The 25,065-nt window shown below is 43.0% G+C and overlaps 1 protein-coding gene across 2 annotated transcripts in view; it reads left to right on the top strand.

Moving 5' to 3' along the window:
• The window catches only part of Nha1 (Na[+]/H[+] hydrogen antiporter 1), a 92,431-nt gene that overhangs the window by 51,036 nt on the left and 16,330 nt on the right, over positions 1–25,065 (top strand). For both annotated transcript variants that reach the window (XM_033336162.2, XM_033336154.2), the window contains exons 3-4: positions 5,826–6,090; positions 11,979–12,179. In XM_033336162.2, the coding sequence (XP_033192053.1) occupies positions 5,826–6,090; positions 11,979–12,179 (466 nt within the window). The remainder of the gene's footprint in view (positions 1–5,825; positions 6,091–11,978; positions 12,180–25,065) is intronic.

A 25,065-nucleotide genomic window follows, 5' to 3' on the forward strand; every position in this document is an offset into this window, starting at 1 on the left:
TTCCACGATGGTCGATTCCGCGAGTCTGCGGTCGTCCAGAGGGGCCGTAAATCGGTAACTATCGATAGAGCGTGCAAGATTTGTCACTGCTAAAACCGTGACACAAAAGCGACGTTCGACTTTGAGATTGAAAGTTTCCTCGTAGGCTTACTTTGCGTAAAACATATGGCTGTGTAATTTTATTCCACGTATATTCTATAGTTTTCGAGATTTTCTTTCCCTTTAAAGTCATCTTCGAGGAAAGAAATTTTCGCGTTAAGCATCTATTCGTATTTTACCGTAAAAAAATGTATCTTATCGTTATGTTATTGTTGCCGCTCGGTTTGTAAAGGTATCGCTTGTATATTGGCGATAAAGCGAAAAGTGGCGATGCCTTCCTTTTTTATTAGATCGGCTGCGTACGAACAAAGGTTACAGAAGTTGGTAATCTGGAAGATTATGTTATCGAAGTGATTATTATACTAGGAGATCCAAAAAAAATCGTCGTATACCATTGTCTATGACACTCGTAGATTTCTCGTATTTTTCCGCGTTCGACCACGCGAATCGTACGTATATGGTGTTATCATTCACAGGTTCGGTATAGAAAACGTAGCGTGAGTTATACAGGGAAACTTATCTCGATATACACTTGGCTGCGACGTCAGTTGGACAAATTTTTGAATTACGTGCGCACCAAGATCGAACACGAACTTGTCATTTTCTAGCTTTATAGAATAGAGGTGTATTATCGCGTTTGAACGTTCGAAAGTTTTAGAGCCTGAAAATGCAGAAATCCGTCTTCGTCCATGTACGACCATTTGAAAATTTGCAAACACGAAAATTATAGAACGTGCGAGATTCATTTTTTGTTCTCGTTTAATTTCTTACGTCAAATAACTGACAAATAACGAAATCTCGTCTCTCTCGTCGATTAATCGCGATTCGCGAAAACTTGGACCGTCATAGTTTACTGAAGGCAGCGGATGAACGATGTTCGCGGCCATTGTATAAACGGTAATAAGCTTGTAACGTTACGTAATAGTAGATGGCTTCGTCGCTGACACGCGTGTATACGCGCATTACAGACACACGCTGACTGGTTGCACGTACCACGTAGCGAGCGTTTCCTCTTTAAGTCAAACCTTTAAATCGATTAAAATATTAACGTTTAGAGAATGCCCCATATTTTTATTGCCACTTCAACTCGACCAGTTTTAACATTGATCATCTGTAAAAAGCCGGAGCAAGTAATTCTCCGTACGCGACTTGGAAAGGAAATGTCGGGCCTTCGAAACGGAATACCATTCGATCATCTGACAAAGGCGAATTAATAACCTGCAGAGAAAAATAGATATAAAAGTAAAGAGTGGCTGCGATTGCGGACGCACGCGGTTTGCACGTGTAATCGACTCGTCGTAATCATCGATTAAGTGGCACGACCAGGGTCCAAGTCCGCGAGCTTGTGGATGAACAGATCGCAGACGCGGGAAACGTGGGTGGCATCGATCGCGCGGATCGAGATTATCGAGGGTCGCGCCGGCATGCCAGGAATCCTGGCGTTTCTGGGTTAGAGGCGTTAAGGCCGATTCGTACGAATGCATGCAGGGTACGCGACCCGTACTTGGTTCGATCGATAACGCCTGCCACGCTCTCCGTACACCTAGTCCAAAGCGAATTTAGAGTCCATTGCGGCCGCCGTTGCGACTTTGATTATTCCATTATCGATTACTATTCGTTCGAAATGGTCGTCGGAATCGTACGTTTCGAGATCGTTGCTTTAGTCTAAAAAAATACTTTTCGACGTAACTTTTCCGTTTAAACGCGGAGTAACTAACCAATTAATCGAGATAATAATCGAAATAGGATAACGCGTACGCCGAGCTACAACGCGCGTCTGTCTTTTCACGTTGCACGCGCAAACGGTCAAAGCAAAACATATAGGATACGCGGGCCTCTTAGGTGCAGCGTACGTTCCGTAGGGTTGATGAAATTTTCGGCAAAATGTAGCCGATGGTTGGAATTCGATAAGACGATAACGCGCTCGGACCGATGCGACGAGTAGCGAGAGGAAGATGATCGGTGAAACACACGGAGAACAGATTTGTAAGTCTAGTCCCGGAAAAAGGAGGTCGGGGCCAACCACGACCGAACAACGAACGATTGGATCTACTGGGGCGTAAAGCTTGGCTGGTGGTGGGTGTTGTTGTTTTCTGCGCATTACAGCGAACCATTAATTCAAATTAGAGCACGTTTCGCTGGTTCACCGGTAGCCCGGCATAGATGTAGGTCAAGTGTTCTTCGCGCGACACATTTTGGCCGCGGAACAACGAACTGGCCAACGAATGCCCGCCAAATAATAGTTGCTGCCAAGCAACGTTTTGTCCACGTGCTATTGTACTCTGGCAACGACTCTTCTTCTTCCTCTTATATACCGCGGTTATCTTCTTTTCCTCAGAGAGAAAGGGACAGGTGGAGAAGAGGCAAGGCAGTAAAGAGCAAGAGAGAGGGTAAAGTTTTCATTAAGCTTTCGTCGAGCCGATCTTTTCGATTAATTGCGCCGGTGATAATAAAAAATATAAATAGTATAGCAAAGTATACATTTTCTCAGAAGCTTCTCCTTTAGGCGATGGAAATTTTTCTTTCGCAGCTTCTTTCCGACGCCCGGTAACATCTAATCCGTGTATCGAAGAATGAAATTTTCCAACTGCGAATCCTACGCTCCATATTAAACTTTGATCGTACTTTAGAAGAAACGACAGAAAGAAATACGACGAGTATTTAATCGAATCCAATTAATTTAATTACGTTTTCTTTTTCCTTCCGATATCTTGATTCTTATTTCTACAAACTAAAATAGGTGCATACCTCTTCTCGATATCGATACGTCGCTTAAAAGATTAACCTTTTGCCAACTCGTGAAACATTTCGCACGAATCCCCGAATGATTTAAACGTATCTCGAAAAAGCTAATCGTAGGAAACGTTCGAGGAACGTAACAGTTTTGTGAAATTATTTACGCGATAGTAATTTTGATTGAAACTCTATTTACGACGAGCTCTGATTATGAAAATTCCTATATTTTTTACCTGATTATACCTTCTCTTTAATCGACATCGAAACGAAATTCATTTTAGTTCGCTATGGCGTCAAATTTAACACGTTTTTTTATCGATCGTATTTAGTAATTCGCTTGAATTCTAACCGTATAAAGTCGGTTATCCGTAGAAACAACGAGCCTCTTTACTTTTTCGCAATTACCAAGAGCACGTGCAACTTTTGGAAAAATTAACGTCCATCGTTATTTAGATAGTGGAGTCGATATTCTACAAGTTGAATTTTATGCGCTTACGAAGGAAAAAAATTATAATTCGGATAACAACTCTTTCGGTAATTTCAGATCAAAGAATGAATAATACGAAGAGCGTACTAATACAATTATATACTAAGAAATAAGATCAGATTGCAACAAGGATATAAATAAAATGAAATTTTCATACGACGGTACTCGGGTACGTAATTTCAAAGTCACACGATGCTATAGAGGGTTAATTGTAATCGTCGTTTACTTGAAACATGGCTACAGACTAAGGATCGGTAGTTCAAATCAAGTTGCATTGTGTGGCATCTTGGCCGGACCTGGCACAACGAGAAGAATAGAATTGTGCCGCGCGTGTTCCAGTCGGAATTTTCAACTATTTAGATAACCGCGTGGCTGAAGGCCGGCAATGGACGTTTTTCAGCGGGGCTCGGTATTCCGAGTAAAATAATCGTGAAAAACATCACCTCTTAACGGCATACGATGCTGAAATCAAAGTTTCAACTATTATCGGGCGTTCGACACACTTGCGAATCCATGGTTGACGAATTAAAATTCGAATTTGTTACGACCGTTCGCGGAGAGACGCGGTCGAGAGGAAAACGCGTCAGCGAGAGGCGTAAATTCTCGCTACGATTCGGTGAATCGACGCCGCGAAGTAGTCGTTTCCCTGTTTCGGTTAAGATAACAGAGGTGGTTAAATGAATATGACACAGCAGAGTAAGTTATATTTCACCGTTTATTCCAACAACTTATAACGAGGACAGTTACGCTGGTGCGTATGTACGAGATGAGTGAGTGACTGATCTACGGGTGTGTATACCCGCTCGAAAGATGTTGACCGTTCGAAGGATGTAAAATCAGTACTGTCTTGGGAGACGATGCTGTGTCGGAGGAAAGCTAAGGATGGGTGTGTCTAGCGCACGGGACCATCGGATTTGTTGGTGCCGATGTTAGTTAAGAGAGTGAGGGAATAGGCTTCGTCGTTAATCGGTTAAACGAAGGGTCTTAACCGCCCTCGAGAGAAAGTGGGTAGTAGGAGGAAAGTTGCATCATACGTGAGAAAAACTAACTTTCCCTTGTCCAGCCGTGGTAGACAATAGTCTTTAGAAATTCTTCGGAAATAGACGTTTGTTTGGTTTGAAGGACCTTTACTAGGAAATCTATGAGATTTATGGAAGGTACTTGAGACTGTTGAGGGTACGCAGTGAGTATCCGAAGACATCTGGTTGCCATATTGCCCGCGGTGTGTGGCCTGGGCTAGGTAGAGTGTTACGCGACGTAACAGAATTAATACGAAAAATCTATTCAAATTTGAAAACTACTTCTTTTAGCGATAACGTACGATCAGTAGACGATCGAACAATTTCTGTTCGATCTCAATTATCGTACGATTAACATTTCGCGTTACACGACTATCAAATGTCAAACGTTTACGTACGCGTCACGATAAAACTTAATCTGTAGCTTCTTTTGTCGAACTAACGCCGTTGAACGCCCTACTTCGTGATACAAACGCACCTAGAAAGAGTCCGTTACGAAGGATAATTGTAACTCTATCGAAAAGAGAATATAACCACGTTAAAACTATCAAAGCCTTACGAATTCCCAACGAAATGGGAAACCGAATTCTCGTCGCTATGTAAATGAAAATGCACGAGGCCCAGGGAACGCAAGGCTGTTCGAATTTCGAAAAGCCAGAGAACGTACTCGACGCGAAGTCGAGTCTCGCGGATAGTTAAAGATGCCACCGACGTTAAAGATGCGAGTTTGCGGAGTCGGACCGTCCAAAACTTATCCTATTACGAGTTTCTTCGGCGAAAGAGGAACGGAGAAAAGGAAGCCGCGTTTCGGTCTGGCGAACGAGCGCCTCTGCGAGGCATCGGCAATCTCGAGAAAACGCGTCGAATTTTCGACGCGCTGTGCAAACGGAGACGCAAACTCCAACGATAAGCCGTCCCTCTGCCTCGAGACAGATTCGCGAGGGATACGTTCTCGAAGCTGAAACACGAGTGACCTGGCTGAAAAGCGCAACAGCTCCTCTAACTTGGTTGATTCGCGAGCAAACGATTAGAAAGTAGTTAAGAGGTTAAATAAGTCGAGGATACGCGACTTTAAAGCGCGAAACCCGTTTAACTCGCATCGTCGGTCGAGTTTTCTCGAAAGTTTCGCGACATTCTTTCGCTTAAAGTTACCGCTCTGAATTTAGATAACGTTAACGACGAGTGGCCCCGATTACCTCGAACGTTTAGAAGTATTATTCGTTAAGTTTGTTAATACGAAACCGTACGAGCGAGAACGAGACCAAGTTTCAGGTCAGCTTGCTTTACTTTAGACGAGATCGAAGGTTCGGTTGAATTTAATTAGTAAATTAATAAACCAGTAGGTAAGGTCGTAAGGACTAACGTGCTGATTAAACGAAAAACTTTTTCGAAAACTTAAGGACATCGTCGAGACTCCTTTGGAAAAGAATTCGTCGTATTTCACGGTAAAAATCGGTCGCTAATCCTCGTGTTTTCTGTTACAGAAAGGTCGCTCTAGTTATTATCCTTACGAGAGCCGGTTTGGACTTGGATCCAAACGCCCTGAAGAGGTTGAAAGTTACGGTGCCGAAGCTCGGTCTAATTCCATGGGTGGTCGAAGCACTCGTCGTAGCTGTACTAACGAAATATCTTCTTAATTTGCCCTGGATATGGAGTTTCTTGCTTGGAAGCGTAGTAGCTGCTGTTTCGCCGGCCGTTGTAGTACCTTGCCTCTTCAGGTTACGTGCCAAAGGTTACGGAGTTGCCAAGGTGAGATTAAATCATCTTTTTTTTTTCTAACATCTCTATCAGCAACCATACGAAAATTCTTGCCGCATCGTCCATTTTAAAGAGCGAGAAAAATCCGCAACGTTCTTCCCGTATTCTTCGCGTCGCGATGCGTCGGCCAGACGCGATATGTTCACAGATAATGCCCGCCAAGTTGCATCCGTTAGTCGGTAGCGCGATACGGTCGGAACACTCGTGCGTCGTAAACTTACCGAATGCACGTCCACGCTAATTAAATTTCTTTAGGACGCCGGTTCTGCACCACCGCTGCAATTTCGCGTTTCCTCGCGATGCAATTGCGCACGACGAGACGCGGGAAAAATTCGCAACTAGCTCGGTGGTGGTGTGGCGGTGGTCGAGCGAACGAGTCTTTTCGCGAACCGATGCTACCAACTCTACTTTGTTTCAAAGTAACCGAGAAAGTTTCTTTCGAAATACATTTCAAATGTACGTAGCTAGCTTTCCCATACGATTCCGTGCGACATACAGTCAGCGCTAGCGAAATTGCAGCTACATTTTCTTTGGTAGATTGAATTTTCCTGAATCGAGGAATAGAAACGCGTTTCGTGCGGTTAGCAGGACTTTGTGTAGTTGCATCCGTGCTATTCGAGAGATCATAAAACCACGTTGATTCCAATTTGTGCAAAATATCGTTGAATATAAGCGACGAATGTGAGAGAGAACGAAGAAGCGACGTTTGATCTATACGCGGTGCACTTCCGATTAACGGAAATTCTTTTTCCAACTATTTAACATTATCGTTTCTTTGTAATTTCATAATTGCGTTCTAGATATATTAATTTTCTTTCAGTCTTTCGCAATTATCTAAGGTTCAGGACGGTCGTTGGTTCGGTGCGAGCCCATCCGTAGCGCAGCCAACGTTCCAATAAAAAATTGTCTCCCCAGTAACAACATCGCGACAATTTTTCTCCTATTCTGTACGTTTCGACCTGTTTAATCTCAGATATCGTTCACGATATTCTTGTAGCGGACAATGTTCGATAAGTACATTTCGTCATCGTCTCTGGAGAGCCCTCGCGCGTAATTAATAGATAAACGATCTTTGCAACGGCAAACGCGCGTATCTCTTCAACGCCAAGGCGAAAAGCAAGTCGAAGAACAGTCGGCTGCGTTCAAGCTACATCTATTTAGTATCGTGATCTGTTCGCGTCGTTGGATTACTTAAACTTTCAGGAGCAGAAACGTTTGCTGGGAATCGAATACGCCTAGAATCGCCGATTACGATAAATTCATCATAGATAGAAACAGCACCGGCCTGTAATTGTACAGTGGTCGTTAGATGCCGTGAAATCTGCATGGTCGAGATCCTGTTCGACGCGGGATTGGAGGAGGACCCAATACAGCGGAATAGAATAAAATACGAAATTACACGTTATTCGCGTTACTTCTCGTCTCGTTTTTCCACCTTCTCGACCTTTCCGACCTTTTCGACTTTTTCCATCGAAACGTCGAAAATGATCATTCTTCTCGTTTGTCGTTCGAAAAGGACGATCGAACGATCAAAATCTGCGACAAAATTGTTACATACAAAGAATCATTTTATTAATAAAATCAATGTTATACAATTAATAACATAGGCGTAAATACGCGTTAAAATAGAAATTTATATAACACTCGTGATAGTTAATCCGCTCCTATAATGCTTCTGATGCGGGATTAAAGACGTTATTAAATTAATTAGATTAAAAAGATCAACGTTGCGGCGGTACTTTTGCGCAGATTGCAGCAGGATGGTCTGAAATTCGAAGGATCTCTATTTACCTCGTATCAGATAGGATTACAGGTTCAACAGCGTTCCGTAATTGCGGCAGATTAAACTAGCGGCTGGATTTAGCCGGATCTTTACCGATGGAATTTACCACATAGGTTATGTTTTCCTGTCAGTTGTACTTCCGTAACAATTGTTGCCATCGAAGAAAAATATGCAAAATAATGTAGCTCGGTATCGCCAAGGTAACAATGAAAATTGAAAACTTGGTACCGCGGTATAAAATGCTTATTGCACGATACGTAACAGACGAAATTACGAGAAACTGATTGCTTTCGTCGAACTTGCATTAACAATTGTTCTATGCTAGTCCACTTACACGCGTTATCTCGTAAACAAATCGAATCAAAATGAAATTTATCCGTATTTAGCGTATTCGTTTGAGTTACAAGCAATCCTGCCGGCTAGCCCAAATAGCTTGAAACAGAGATACATAAAGTGCGCATCGATGCCGAGACTAATTTTATACCTGATTATTTATTTCTGATTGGAAAAACGAAGAATTTATACGAAAAGAGTTTCGATTAACTGTAACTACGTATACATGCTCGTTGCTCAGCCAGTTATTCGAGACATTAATATAAAACCGCCGAAGGAACGCGTCCGAATAATCACAAAAGACAATTTCTGTCGCGGATCGTGCATCCTTGGAAAGATGCTACGAAGGTTGTCGAAGATATCGTTTGCGGATGGCCGAGTGATCGATATTCAGACGGTAGTCTTTGCCTTCGGAACGGCCTGTCAGTAACCGTTCTTATCGACGAATCGACGTATTCGTCGAATTCCCATGAATGGCTAATTCAGTACCGCAGGAGTCTGACCATAACGCCCCGTCACTACTTGTCCCACGTTGCAACTTTGTTTTCACAAATTTCGCTTCAGATTGCTTTATCATTGAAAATAATCGAGATAACCGTTGCCCGGGACCATCGTACGCGTACGAAACACTTCGTACGCGAAATCAGACACTTTGAATATCAGGAATCTATAGTAAAGCTCTAATTGATAATTCACGATTAGAAAATTATGGAGAGTACGAGACTTTTTCTATCGTATCGATATATATATATATACTCGAACTGTTCGAATTATAAGCGAAAGTAAATTATTAGATTTCGACAAAGATTAGAAACAGAAGGATACATTTAAGGAGAAATGCGCGATTAACGCAGCGAATGAAACGATAAATTATTAAATGTTCACTAAATGCGAATAGCGTATGCCGAACTAATTGAAAGGTTTATCATTGCAAGGCGATTTGTTATGTCAAAATTCCATTTATAACGATGTAATATTTTGTGGAAGAGAAACGATTTCTTGCGTGTTTAGACATTATACGCTATCACTTGTAAAAATTACAATTTGAAAATTTACGCGACACGATACAGAGACATTTTCTAAAATTATAGATCCGTCATTTACAAATATATAAGTCATCGAATTATTTTTCCCCAAGATTGTACATATTACGAAGAAAAATTCAACGAAACGCCATCGCCGTCACCGAACAGCAAACAAACAGAATCATTAAAGACAGCTCGGATGCGAAGTTTACAGTCCAGGGACAAAAGTTGGTACGTCCAGAAGATTTGACGCGTCGCAACGATACGGTCGTGTTTAAAATGATAATGTGAAAAACATTAGCGAGAACGAACTGAACGATGAAGAAGAGCGCAAACGAGGAGAGAGAGAGAGAGAGAGAAAGAAGCAGATAGGAGAAACAGTGGGAGGACTTAAATAATTCAGTTTAGAAAATGGAGTGGAAGCTGTTTGAAGAGTGCAAAGGCCATTCCTGGCAATGTGATATTCATGAGTCGAAAAATCTAGGCGAGACTTTTTGTTTATTCGTCGCTCTTGCGATGGAAGCAGCCGCGCGAGCGAGAAGAAATTAAACGCTTTGTCGAGAATGTGCCGAGTAATTCGCATTAACCGCGAGATCAAAAAGGTTCCCGAGGAATCAAAAAGAGGAGGTCGAGACAAAGAAAAGAGAGGGAACCCTTTCTTCGTTCTCTCGTCCCTTTTCCGCGTGCTACGTACACACGTTCGTTGTACTTTCAAGTAATCGTGTTTCTGGACGTAATTTCTGTATTTCGCTCTGGAAATAAATTTCAAACGTTTTAACGGAAGATGTGGCGCAGATAGAGGTAATTTAGAATCGCGGAGACGAGGCAAGACGCATGGTGGATATTTCATAGTTGGCGTACGCGATCGTATAAATGCTATTTTAGCGTCGTTTAGAATATTAGAGGCCATTGAGTTTTTATTTAAGTGGAAGGTTTATCGCAGATCGGGTTAGTTAAGGAGAGAACGTAACAGGCTTAAAAGGCTAGACTAATCGATTAAATTAATATTCTGTTTCGTGCATTATTCGTCGCGTGTTAAACAGATTTTCTAGATTTCTCGTTAACGGTGATTTTATACTTTACGCGATACGCGCCACTGACAGCGTATCGTATTACGTGTAAAATATAAAATATACGTTAAAACGCTCTAAAATTAAATAATTTAATGAAAATTATGGCGGACCGGTTGCGACACGCGAAGCCGCCGATCGTTTAAGCCACGTTTCGTGCTATTTTTATTCGCGGATTCGGAAATTCGCAATCATCAACGTCTTGAAATACGATTTGGCCATTCGAAAATGACCCCATTTGACTGGCCATCCACGTTTACCAAACAGCTGAACAAATTTTCCAAGTGCCAACTGAAATGAAAAAACAGATCTCCGCTGGGTCAATGGTCCACGATAGGGCTGCGAAAAAGCCTGGAGCCGAGATACCATTCGATCGGCAATGCGCGAACGCGATGAACGTTTATATACACACCGTCGAACAAGAGAAAAAGCAACGCGACGAAAGATTCTTCAAATCTAACCTCCTATCAAACCTTCGAAACGATCGCGCAAAAGAAGAACGTACAACGAAACAAATCTTTGCAGAAATCGCTGACGAATCGAAATCCCTTTGTCGACGGAGCAACTCAACGTGATTTAAGAAGTCGCCAGAACGATCGTCAAACTTAAATCCCATACGAGATATGGCTTTTCGAAGGAATCGCGAAAGCGTGATCTCGTTAGATTCTTCTTCCTCCTCTTAATTCTCTTTCGTTTCATTTTCCCCGATTCCTCCAACTCCGTTTCCCTTCTATCTATCAAACGGCGGATTATTTTCATTGACCTCGAACGTTCCGGCTTAAAGTTCCTTAATGGTTTTCCAAGTTACCGCGATGGAATGTGATTGCAGCCGATAACGAGGTTTCCGCGAGTCGCGGATGTTGTAGCCGTCGTTGGAAAATAAGGAAAGTTATGGGGGTAGGAGATGAAAAATACGGAAACCGTCGATTTCTGTCGGGATGCTGTTCATCGTGCCATCGAACTCGGTAAGAAAATTGCTCCTCCGGGATAGCTAATAATCCTTCTCTTCGTTATTTCGCTATCTCCTGGCGTGGATATAATTTAAATTTTACTTCTGTAATTTTAATATTTACGATTCGATATCTTTTACCCTGATATCGATAACACGACGCGCGACGCTCGTCGCTGATTGGTGCGACCGCGTCTACTCGAACGGGCGTAAGAGAGCCGAAGAACAAACGATACTCTTGAACGATACATCGAGGAACATGAACGTCCAGGAATAATTCTAAAGGAACATTCGCTTGAAACGACGCATCCAGGAACTCCGCGTACAGTCTTTTATATTTATTAGACGAGAGTCGCTTAAATTCTCTCTCTCTCTCTCTCTCCCTCTGACTCTCGCTCGTATATTCGTTCCAGCATATCACAGAGCAAAGATACCGATTATAGCGGTAACAAGATTTAGTCGCACTCTGTTTCGCTATTTTTCTTGATTTCTTACGAAACAACGATTCGCTGTTTTGCATTTGAGAGTTATTGTTATTTTCAAAGCTGCGCTCATTATATATATATATTTCTTTTTCTTTTACAACGTAAATCGTTAATTTGTATTAATCGTTGTTTCTGCGTCTCACTGAATCGCTAAAATCGTTTATTTCTCGATCAACAGTCCATAATCACTGCATCGAGGTACTTATTCGATCTGCGTTATTGGTTTCCCTTCAGGGCATTCCAACTTTGATCATCGCTGTGTCTGGAATCGATGACGCAGCATCAGTGGCGATCCACGGGATAATAAAGAGCATCATGTTCTCCCACGATGCGCTCTGGTATCAGATCCTCCAGGGTCCTATTGCCATTCTCGGAGGTCTTGGATTTGGAGTCCTATGGGGTTGGCTGGCTAAATATGTTCCGGAAAAGGGAGATGTAAGTACGCTAAATTTTACTCGCTTTCGTTACGTCGATCGTAATACTACTCGGTCGATGATCAGTGGGATCGTCTTTAACGTTTACCGTATCTTTCAGATCGCTATTCGCGCTGTATATCGACTCTTCTCTAAATATACGTTCGCGACAAATATACCGTAACTTCGACGCAGATACTGGTACATTGCCGGTTTTATACGACACGTACAACGTATGCATAAAAGTTTGATGATTGCGCGTAAGAGGGGCTCCGCGCCTTCGATTTTCATGAAATTTAAACACGTCGTAAACCCATCGTTCCGAACCATTTCTTTTTCTACTCGTACAACCGCCGCACGTTCGGCCACACTCTAGTTTTCTAGAGTTTCGCAGGAAATTCGAGCACGTCGCACGACAGCGCGCGACCGCTTGTCTCTGCCGTATCTGCAAACGTATCACGGTGAACGATCTGTTATAACGGGTAATACACGGATCGAAACAAACAAACGCGACACAGCTAGACACGGGTAAATTAAAAGGATCGGCACACAAGGCCATGGTACCGAAGGCCTGACAAACAGACATCGTCCCCGCTGTATACGCAGACGATATATAGACGATATATCGAACGAAAGATCTGATCGTACGATCCCGACACCGACACTGGCCCCTATCGAAACGCCCGATTTCGATTTCGCTGGATCGCTAGATCGCGACGCAGACTGTACAACGATTTCGTTAGCGCGTCCTCGCATCGCTTTTCCATTCGTTCGACAAATTCTACGAATCGTGGATTATTCGCGTGGATGATTCACGATGCCGTAACGCTTGACCCGATCCCCGTGCAATAAAAGACGATGCTTTGGCACGCGACCCTCGATTCCGCTGTTTAACGGCGACGCCGTGCTCGAAACGAGCCTCGCGAACCATCTCGATAGGATACGGCTGGCGATAGACCGTTGCGAACTGGTTGCACGGAAACGGGATCAACGAGCCGAGCCCCGCTTTTCTCTCCAAACGAAAGCCGATCTAGAGACACGGCCGATTCTTTATTTCCCGACTCTTTGATCTCGCGTGGTTTTCACAGTACCGAAAGCGGACGACGATGCGACGAATCTATACGAAGCTTACTCGTAACACGTACCATCTGTCCATCTTTTAGATTAGAAACTTATCGATGACTGAGATCATCGCGTAACGACAGTTTTGGCTGTGCCGTTAACGCGTTAAGGTTGAAAAACGATATTCCTACATCGGCGTGATATTTCGCGCCACGTCGTCTTTCCAATATCATCGTTTCGCGATAATAATTGCTCTCTTTTTTATTCTTCTTTTCTTCTCTACTCTTCAAATTCTTTTTTACTTACCGTCGGAATATCTTCGATATACGCGATTAATACCCTTTTAACAGGGGGAAAAATGCGCTGTAACGATCTTGGAAAGGAACGAGCAATATCGTGGTAGGCGAAATATTAACGGTCGATGATCGACATTTTAAGAAACGTTAACTTTTATTTCGAGCAAGTATCTTTAAGCCAACTTGCTCGCCGTATACGCTTTATTTTTCACGATGTTGGCAAAAGTAGAAACACTTTGTAAGACTATCTATCTCCACCCCAAAGTTCTTTGATTTAACAGCTAGTCCAGAGCGTTAGAAATATTAAAGTTGGCTCAAAATTTTCGATAGACGCGTGAATTTCTTCCCAACTTTAATTCCACGTAAGCGAACGTCAGTATCTGCGACTATCGCGCAGTAATTTCTCAAGCCCGTTTCATTTCACTAACGATAAGCTACGAAAGATACAATTTTCATTCGTATTCTTCGATATCGAAAACAATGATATCTACGCCTTCTCTCTTCTAATAATAATTCAATAATAATTTATTATTTATTCTACGGTTCGATTTAGACGAGCGTACGAAACGACGTTACGACAAAGCAAACTGTGGAACGTCGATTGCTTCTACTCGCGATCGGGCGATTCTTAAGCGTTCGACGATTCAAACGATTCAAACGATTCCGGCTGGCCGACGATGGAAGAAACGATAGGACCGATCGGTACGAAGACGACTCGCGCAACTCGACGTGCTTGTTCGACGATTCCAAGGATTCTTCGGGCCTCGCTACGTTCCACCGAGTTTCGACGCTTAAAGCGTGACTGTTGGTGCGAAGAATATGCGTGCCGATCGATTTCCACCGAACGCAACGACGTTCGATCGGCACGCTCGTTAGGTGTGCTATCGTATCGTCGATTCGATGCGACGATTCGCGTGAAATTCTCGTTCGCGCGGTACGACATCGGGAGATCGTCGACCTTGCAACGAAGCATTCTCGCGTTTACGCTCGTTAATGCCAGTTCTGGCTCGGCGGTGCCGTTTTTCATCGGATACGTGGCGCGTTCGCGGTTGTTGACGATTCCCTGCAGACCAGCCGCGCTTATATCGCTTATATCGCGAGATACCGGGCTGAGCCAGCGAGAAGGAGCCGACAGAATTTATTATTCGCCTCGCGTTCCGACGTAATATACGCTGGTTGTTCACGCGGACGCACGATCCGACGCGATGCGCACGTTATCCGTCTTGGCCCGCCACGGCGCGGCTAAATTATCAATTCCGTGGCGGAAGTAGGCACCGTGCGCTTATTACCTTTCCCCTACCGATAATTATTACCGTTTGCCGTTTGGCCAGTAATATCTTCCGCTCTGTTGGTCGTTGCTGTTCAGCGAGATTGTTAGATCTTTGAGGTGAAAGATCGAAGCAGATCATTCGGAAATAACGGGTATCGTCTACGAGCCTGAGATATCAGCCATGTAATTTTGAGGAATTTCATTTAACTTTGATTCCGAAACCTAGACGATTCTGTGCCGTTTCTTCCACTGATTTCGACCGCTTTAGTCGTTCGTTTCATCGTTTTCTATCATAAACACGCCTTTGATGATCTTTTATTTGCTCGCGAAGCAAATCTTTAGCTTGGATTAGTTTAACCCTGTCAGTAAACAGCCAACAACCGAAAATCGGCTGCGCGATTTTCATCGCGTATAAATGTCACGAAACGTGATGCGGTATCGCATCTAGGCTGCGTCTACCAACAGCGATATCGCGTACAAGGTGTTCGAAAATTATCGAACCAAGCGACCCGTTTCTCCTAGGAGTTGAACAAACGGAAACGGTAACAAACTTTTCCGCAGCCACAAGCCAAAACGAGAAAGAAAGGAAAGAAGGAACCGGTGGAAAGAGAAGTAGACAAGGAACAGATCGATTTCCTACGAGTCGTTGAAATTTGCTTCCTGCTTCGGCAAAGTGGCTCGTTCGCCGCGAATTTGAGAGAACCGAGGTGGAGATGATTTAAAAACGCGAGAGGAGAAACGTAAAAGCGGGCCGTTGGGTCGATCGACGAACAGGCGGCGTTTCACCGATGTTGCCCCTTCTTGCCCCTTCTTCTTGCCCCTTTCGCAACCTTGGCAACGTTTCGCCAAGAAATACTCGTCCCGCGCCATCTCTATACGGCAAAAGAAGCAAAAGAAACTGCGGAAAGATTTTTCTCCTTTCTTCTTCCTATTTCCAACTTTCGCCAATAAGAACCGAGTCCTTTCGACGTATGATAACCGGAGAGCCGAATCGTCTCGAGAGCTTGATTCGTATTGAAGTTTTTGCGCGGATGGGAGGCTCGTTAACGGTGGAAAGAGCGCGGTTCTCAGGCTCTTTTTTATTACGTTTGGATACTTTGTCGAGGGAGGTGGACAGAGCTGGATTCTCGACCAGTTGCTTCCGACTTACGACTCGGTTTCTCGCGAACAACGCTGTCGTTTTCGATCGTACGACGTAGAAATTTGGTCAAATTTGACGATACCGAGAACAACTTGGCCTCGTGAACGCGGCTGGCTTTGGAATTCAGGATGTTTCGCTTGGAAATTCGCCTACTACGTTCGAATTATCATAGTATTGGATCTCGATTGAGTTTCAGTATCTTTACTAAAGGAAAGAAGAAGGGACAATTTCACGGAATCTTCCATCTTCCTTTCGTCGCTTCTGTATTTGAGAAACGTAACGCTGTTTGTCCTGTGTTCGCAAGTAAAACAAATAAAATTTACACATATAGATACAGGTATAAGTATAGAGCCGAGAGCTATAAGACGAGATATTTTCGATAGTATTTCGGTGCTTAGGTGGAAGAATGTTTCGAGTAAAGGGTGAACGAGAACAAGAAGAATTCGTAACGGTGTAAAAGCATGTTTGACACAACATTGAGATGAAAGAATCACGCGTACCTAACCTAAATTCTTAAATATTCTTTCGTCGTCGTTCCTAACGAAAAAGAAGAAAGAACGTTGAATGAAAATTGGAGCGGAAAATCTACTCGATCGTACAAACCAATTCGAATATTAACGTTTAAAAAGAAATTAGTTTTAATGTACTAAAACGGAAAGGTAAAGGTTAATTCTTTAAAGTAATCGAGGTAAAGCAACGAATGGCCAAAAGGTGCCCAGTAACTCGCTCCGAGAACCCTTACCTTAGCCAAATAGCAGCGAATGGCAATTAACGTATCGTAAAGCCAAGTGGATACGAGACACGGACAAGCGTACTCGAAGATTTATAGGTCAGTTTCTCAGGATTAGGAACCTGTGTAACCTGCTGTACCATCCTCCGTATAACCTACCTGGCATACCACGTACAACCATTTTACGATCGTACATCAAATCTGCTTATTCGTCTCAGCCTCCGCGAGACGATACGGCTTAAATCTGAAAAATCGGCTTATCGCTTTATCTCTTACGTATTTATTATTATAATTAAGTCTATAATTAAACTATCAAGTACGCAAGACCAAGTAATTTGTCACTCGGATCGTCTTTATCCAAGGACCGCTAATTTTCTTACGTATCGTTTCGTTTCTGTCAGCCAACACGGCTAACGGATCACGTTTTGTTCTTCTGTTGCCTCTGCAACGGTACGAGTTCGCAGACTATATTATTATATTATATTATTATTCGAAGCATGGAATATTGGTTAAAATTCACAGACTGCTGGATCCTTTGAAACGGATAATAATTGGATGATAATTGCTCGTTTCTATTTTTACGAGTCGAAACAATTTGGCATATTTGTACTTGTGATAACGTTTTAAACGCATATTCGCGCTCTACTCCGTTTATTTTATCGACTAGAGACAAAGATAGAGAAACATCTTCCTTTCGGCTATCAGAAAAAGAAACGGCATACAGCGTAAACGCAATGACAGAAAGAAACGTCTTACAGTATCCGGGAATTATACAATTTTTACAACTACGCATGACTATTTTATAATTACAGTAGCGATTCGTAGCGAACGAATTTGTCGATAATAATTAATTACGCTCGTTAATCGCGAATAGACACGCTTTAATTCGAGACTGCTGTCAGACATATTTGAAATTGCCACTAATTAAACACTGCCAATTACTATGTGGTAAATTCGTGACATTTGACTTGGTGACGTTGTTGGAAACAGCTGACAGAGTCAGCTTGAAAATAATTAGAGCCCGTTCTAACGAAAATTCACGACGAACGTTCGATGAACGTCGATACTCTACGATATTTAATCCAACCAAACGGAAAGAAAAAGCGTTTCGATAAATAATCGTTCAGACACGACGCTAACCACCAAGTTGCTGGGGAATCGATGAAATGAAAAAAGCGGTTATACGTATACGTACGTACGTGGAAAAAAGTTGATGGGAATGACCACCTTGACAACGTATTTCAAGGCCATCGAGGAGATAGTCGAACGTTAGACATATTAGAAATTACAAATAAATCGACTTTCTCTCCAACTACTTGGTATTCCAAATTACGATCAAACAATTCGTTGGACGGTGATGTTGAAAAATAGGAAACTGCCGATCCCCTTGTCCGGTAGGATAAAAGTTCCGTAGCAAAAACCGTTTTAACGAAATCAAAGTGCAACGAGATAAAATTGGCTCGATCGTACAGAACGTAAATTTATAATGACAAAATAGTGGACGCGTGTATCGTAATTCTCACGAGGGTCGAAACACGCGATACGAGAATTCGCGACAAACGATAAATACAGACGAAGATTCGAATAGATCGAGTGCTGCTATAAATTTCATCTCGGCAAGGCAGGGCAAATAGTCCGGTAAGAAATGCGATTTCCAACGGTGTTTTGAGGCAAAGCCAAGAGAAAGCAGTGGAAAATGCGAGAAACGGACCAATAGGTGGATCGGCAGAATCGCACACGATCGTCTCTGGTGTCTCTGTTCGAGTACGTTTCTGCACAGGGAATAGTGGACATCGTTATCGTTATCGACATCGATAGAATCGCCTATGGACACGATTCGAGCTACCGATATATCAGATACGAGTACGGTACTCGTACAGACTTCCCCTTCCAGCCATTTAGCTTAAATTAACAAATACAAATTTTCTTCTAACGTATCTAATTTTATAAGATACATGTCAAACAGCTACACTTGCAAAAACAAACAGCTACTGCATAAAATTGGCTAAAATTAAATCCTAGAATAGCGTACGAATGCATTCGCCATAAAATTACGAAATTACGAAAATAACTGAAATTCTTTTAATCCCGCAAACCCGAACAATCGTAAGAAAACTCTAGTCGACTGGGTATGCTCGTTGCAGCGTGAAATGGATCGTACGTCCAAGGGGTTGGAAAAGGACGAGCTCGCGGTCTCGCCGCGTGGCAAGAATCTCAAGCGACGAGTGTACATCTTTCGGTGGCGCGTACGAAGGTGTCGAGGGGCAGGATCTCGCGAAAACGACATTGACGCGGATCGCCGGTCTATCGCGCAACAGCGGAACAGCGTAACAGTGGACAAGTACGGGCAAACGTTGCACGATCTTGAAGGAATGGAACGCGCGACGCTCGTAAGAACTCGAGCAACGATTCTCCGAGCATACAATTCTCCGATACTCGAAAACGACTCTGTTTGCTACAGCGTTGAATTTTATTCATCGTCGTAGCGGTAAATAACGATTCGATAGGTTGTTTACAGGTTTGGCTTTCGTCTATATACATGCGCGTGTACAGATAATACGTATGTAGCGCAGATAGAAAGAAGAAAGGAAGGAAGGAAGGAAGGAAAGAAAAAAAGAAAGAAAGAAAGAAAGAAAGCGTGCCTGGATCCGGTAAAGACGTAAGTTAAAAAGCGAAAGGTGTATTAGCGGGATCAGTGATTTCTCCGACAACAAATCGACGGTATAGTCGTTTCGTTTAATCTAGTCCCGATGAACAATGGCTCGATGTTTCGTTGGGAATGCGTTGATTTGCGTAACGGTAGCGCGTCAACTTCCGCGTCGTTGGATATCGTTGGATATCGTTGGATATCGTTGGATATCGTTGGATATCGTTGGATATCGTTGGATATCGTTGGATATCGTTGGATATCGTTGGATATCGTTGGATATCGTTGGATATCGTTGGATATCGTTGGATATCGGGTTAGGTTGGGGCAGATTTTGTTGCTCTTGTAATCGAAACTTCTCCGACGACGAAGGCTAGAACTGCTTATATAACTTCCGGTTTCAGGGGTTAGACGTAGCTGACGTTTATCGATAGCGGGGAAATAACGAATCGGTACTTTGGCCTGCCATCTCCTACACGTATGTAGGAAAAAGTTGTCGAGATTGCTAATTTCTGCGGCGTACTTAGACATCGTCGAAATCGGGAACGCGTAGCTTTAACGAAAATCGACACGGTGACGAGGATATTTATCAGGCAAAATATCGCGACTGTATTTTAAAGTAACATCCGCCGTTGAATTTGGCGTCGATAACGCGATTGGTGTCAAAGTTTATGAAAACCCGCGTCACCGCCATCTGTCACCGACGAGATTTGATACGAGGCTACGGGATTGGAATCTGTCGTAGCGAATTCCAGCTCCGACGACACCTTGAGAAGAAATTAAAAGACCGATACGACGGCGAGACGAATGAAATTATTTCGATTAACCCTCGCGGATAGAAACTGGTTGTTCGTTGCTTTCAGCCGGCAAGTAGGGCAAATTTTTTCGTTTGACAAATTCAAAATTCATTATATTACGACCTTGAAATATGTTTTTTCCCATACACGTAACCGCCCCGTTCGGCCTTCGTTTCCGAGATATTCGCAAAAGCTCCAATTAAATTTATGTTACGGCTACACTTGGTTCTGGCATATAGACGACCGCATTTTTATATAGTCCACTTATACTTATATATAGTCCAAACTTATACCGATACCGATCGTCTTTCATATATAAATGAAAAATAGATAAATCAACGGATCGTAGGTTGGTTGGGTTAGACGTTGGATCGATATCCGGCCGTCTCACGGATGTTATACGGCTATTATTAACGCACCACTTAAAGAGCTGCCGTTTATTGCTATTGTTACCAACTAACGTTAATTGCCACGCACCGATGTACCAATGTATCGACATGATCGATACGATCGATATATGATCGAATAAAAACAGAAATTGTTCGTCGAAACGTTGCTCATCGAAATTTCAGTTCCCTTGGCAAAAGATCGTGCCTCGCGAGGACACCGATCGATCGCTTGCTCATCGCGAAGAAAACAATGTTTCCACAATGTCCGATTCGCGATGCTCTCGCTTAGCTTTCATCCGGCCTTAACCACGAGCGAAGCTGAATCCGCTGGTAGAAAGCACGTAGAAAAGTACGTGGAAAAGAAGCTCGTAGAAAAAGCACGCTGTTTCTGGCTATTTCTTTCGTGATCGTATCGCGCAATCATGTCGATCGTATCTGGTGTTTGCACGTGAGTCACGTTGCTTTACGTCTATTTAACCGGCTGGATCCCTCTTCCAACAGGACCGATTGTCTCCAGCAGGCTGAACGAACGCGTCCCAACTACCGTTAGACCCCGACCGGCTTTCTCCCCTATCTTCGCAGATTTCTCGCACACTTTTTTCCTTCTTAGAACACGACTCGTTCAACGACGGGAAAAACGAATGCGAATATCACTGTTCGCAGACCTACCAGTCCAACTCTCTCTATCGAGCATAAAATAATACAAAATAGCTGCTATTATCCGCAAATACCTATTTTCCAACTGTTTTTATCGTTATATAATAATCGAGAAACCGAGTTACGTTTGATCGCATGTTCGAAGAAACTTTGTCAGTCGCGCGAACTGATCGAAAAATTTGCCACGAGTTTAAGAAGATATCTACCCTCTGGAACTTTTAATCGCCATCCCAACTAAAATTACGAACCGACTAAAAGTAAACGATCGAAGACCCAATTTTAAGTAGGACTTGGCAAAAGTTCGTTTCTCGATGTTGACGAAGGATCCGCTAGCTGTCGCTAGACAAAGGTGGCTGGATAAATCCTTTCTTTTGCTCGAATAATTGGAAAACAGGTTCGTTTATCTATGTTTCGTTCTCTTCTCTTCTCTTCTCTTCTCTTCTCTTCTCTTCTCTTCTCTTCTCTTCTCTTCTCTTCTCTTCTCTTCTCTTCTCTTCTCTTCTCTTCTATTCTCTTCTCTTCTATTCTCTTCTCTGTTCCTTCCATTGATTTTCATTGTATAAGGTTCTTACAATCGTGAGATAGTTTTAATTTCTTTCCTTGCCATATCTTTATAATAGACAAGCTATCTACCAAACCTATATATTTTCCAAGGTTTACAATTATCCTTTCCTATCGACGTAACAACCATTTTAAATAGTGTGTAGCGTTGCAATGATATAAATATATATATCTACGATAAAGTAACGATACGATTAACAAAAATGGAAAGAAAAAAAGCAATAATTAAGAAAAATATTGTACGTCTTCTTGTTGTGTCGATCGAAAACTGCTCACACATATACACGTGACACGGCGAGTTCTCGTATTACACGATCGATTTTTACGAACAGTCGTCCTTCGAATATCAAACATCACTTCGTTAAGGATGCGTACCACCGTTACGTACGATATAATTAATCGTTCCAGATTTACGTGTTCCTGTCCTGCTAGCTAGACGAATCAATCTGTTTGTACGACGAGGACAACTTACCTATCGTACAGTTGCGTACATATTATGCCATCTGGAATGTCCATGAACGCACAGTGTCGCCATTAGAGCGGAAGCAATTTCTGCTCCATTTTTCAAATCTCAATTTGAATCGCATCGTTGCTACTCGCAAGAATGGGATGCGGTTTACGTAGGCGGACAGTTACGCGATTCATACTTAATACGCGCGCAGAATATAGTTTAGATCCCTAAGAGGCTACTCGCCGTAAAGTCCTCGGTCACGCCTAAACCTAAGCAAACTTTGATACTTGATTGAACTTGTACGTATTCCGAGCTTTGGCCTAACGTTCACCGGGATAAGTAATTATATTTGCCCCGGCAACCAATGCGCCGTGATTTACGTTTCAGTGGCGAATAAAACGTCTCCCCTTTTCGTTTATTATCCAACTAACTATAACCAACTAAACAATTTTATCGTCTGCTCGTATCCAACGTTTATTTCTACTTCTGGTCATTTTCAGATTATACCAGTTAACGGCTACTTACGAATAGTAACCAATCGGCTAGAGATAGAGAAGAGCGTTGGTTTAGTGGGTTCTAAAGTTCACGAGACAATTACATCCTACATTCCACGAATTAGGATCCATCGGCAAAATTAATCGCTGCTACGTCCAAATTTGACGTGCCGTTTAGTCTTAAATATCTATTTGATCTAAATATCGAATCTCAATTGTTTTCTAGAGTCGGTGTTACATTGACTCTGTGTGCCCCAAGTAGCATTTCATATCGAAACGCGCCAAGGCGGCGCAAAAATCTTCAAACACCGACTTGGAGAACAACAGTATCTCGTTAATGTTCCAGAGGAGATACTGGGCCTTCCAAACGAATCGTATCGCGTTCAGATCGGAGGAAGACCGTTCGATCCGTCTATGACACTCGTTCCATGATATTTACTACTTGCTACTGGAACCGTTTCGATCGGCTGGAAGAAGAATTATTAAGGCTTGCGCACGAAGCGATCAACGTACCAAACATCGAATTTTACGCAGACGTTGAACAAAAATACAACAACCCAGTCGTCCGTCGAATAAATGGTTGTTCGATTAGTACCGACTAACCAACTGCATGGTATAAATAGGACAGAAGAAGAAAAAGAAGAAAACAGCGGAGTGCGCAAGAGACGCGAAACCATACCGTAACCGTATTGACCATTGCGTAGTTAAGGATTAAAAGCTACCTTTAAATCCCATTCTTCCCCCGGAAAGAAAGATAATCAAGGCGAGCGAAATCTCCCTCGATACGCGAACGTTGGTCGCCTGACGAATCATTTCTGCGACGAGAAGTCGGGTTAGACGCGACAGGTGCAAACAAACGCGTGCAACGAACCTTTCCCCGTCCACGAATACGATCATCGTACGCAACAAGGTATCCGGCCGAGGATCGGGCTCCGGAACGATATTCGATTTGCACGCGTGACGCGTACGCGCCGCTGTCCGCGAGATATCGATTGCGAGAGGTTCGAAATTGAATCGAAGCCGGAGGGTTAGCTAGCGACGCTGCCAACGGCGTTTTATCGATTCGCGCGAATTAAACGTTTGTGTACGGATTCGGTCGGAAAGCCGGCCAGCGCTTGCTTGCCGCATCGCCACCTGCATTGCCTCCCGTGCTCTTCCGCCACCCGTGCGATCAACCTCTTTCTTCCTGCGATTCGCTTTGAATCGCGTACTTGACCAATTCTAGACTGGAAAAAACGGCTCTCCGATGGCAAATCGTGAAAGGGACTGACGGTAGACGATGGGAAACGTTGCAAGAGAAAAGCAGAACTTCGTAAGGACGCGTTCTCGATAGTCGCCAAGTGACGATCGAATAATAATCGATTCAAAGAGTTGGATTTACATGTATATGTTCGAAATTGCTTTGGATAGCTTTGTTGTCTCGAGATTCCGAGGTAAGCGCTCTTGCGTGCAACAAGGACTGTGGTCCCTCGCAATCCGTTTGTCAAAGGCCACTGCTACCTTTCCCGCTGCGTGTTTCCTCTTCTTTTTCTTTTCTTTTTCTTTTTCTTTTCTCCTTCTTTCTTTCTTTTCCTTGTTTCGCGTATCGTCTAAACTGTTTAGTTTACGACTGCTTGGTCGTATCGACGGGTTGTCGGCTATACGAGGCACTGACAGTAACTCGAAGAATTGCCGCAAGTTCTGTCCGTTCGTTTCTCGGCTGCCTATATACTATGGAAAATGGACTTTCGTGGTAGAAGAAGATCAAACGTTTATCGTGCGCAAACGGAAAACGTAACGCTTGAAAATTCCCAAGAACAACGGTACTTTCCGGGTGTCACCTGCCAACGGATAAGATATATCCTGGCAGATACCTGCAACGGCTAAGATTCGTTGCTTAGATTTCAGAGAAACGTTTTAAAACAATGACGGTACTATCTCCGTTCGAAAGAATCGGAAAAGTACGAACCAAGACTGTATATGATATACTCCATCCGTAACACGACGTACATACGTATTTTACAATGAGCAACCTTGTTATGTACAAAGACGGTTATTCGATTATTCGATTATTCGATTATTCGATTATTCGAACAGCAGAGGCGTGCGAGAACTTGAAATTGGTAGTATTTCGAGGCTGGAGAATATCGCAAGATTCGACAATTTCGAGAACCCGACGTCCCTGTCGCGTTTCCCGATATTTCGCACCGCTGTTGGCGTTGGCGAAAAATATTTTCGCCTTCTCGTCCGAATCTCTGTCAAAACAGCCGTGTCGTGTTTTGGTTCGGACAATCAAGGTTTTACCATATCGATAAAAACTGTAATTCCACTCTGTCGACTAATTGTTCGATTTAGCGTTTAACCGTACTTAAACGTATTTTCAAAGACGTTCGTTACATTTGTTCGAGGATACATTCGCGTTTTAAAGGATTTC

This window comes from Bombus vancouverensis, chromosome 7 (assembly GCF_051014615.1).
Source record: "Bombus vancouverensis nearcticus chromosome 7, iyBomVanc1_principal, whole genome shotgun sequence".
In the NCBI taxonomy this organism is placed as follows: domain Eukaryota; kingdom Metazoa; phylum Arthropoda; class Insecta; order Hymenoptera; family Apidae; genus Bombus; species Bombus vancouverensis.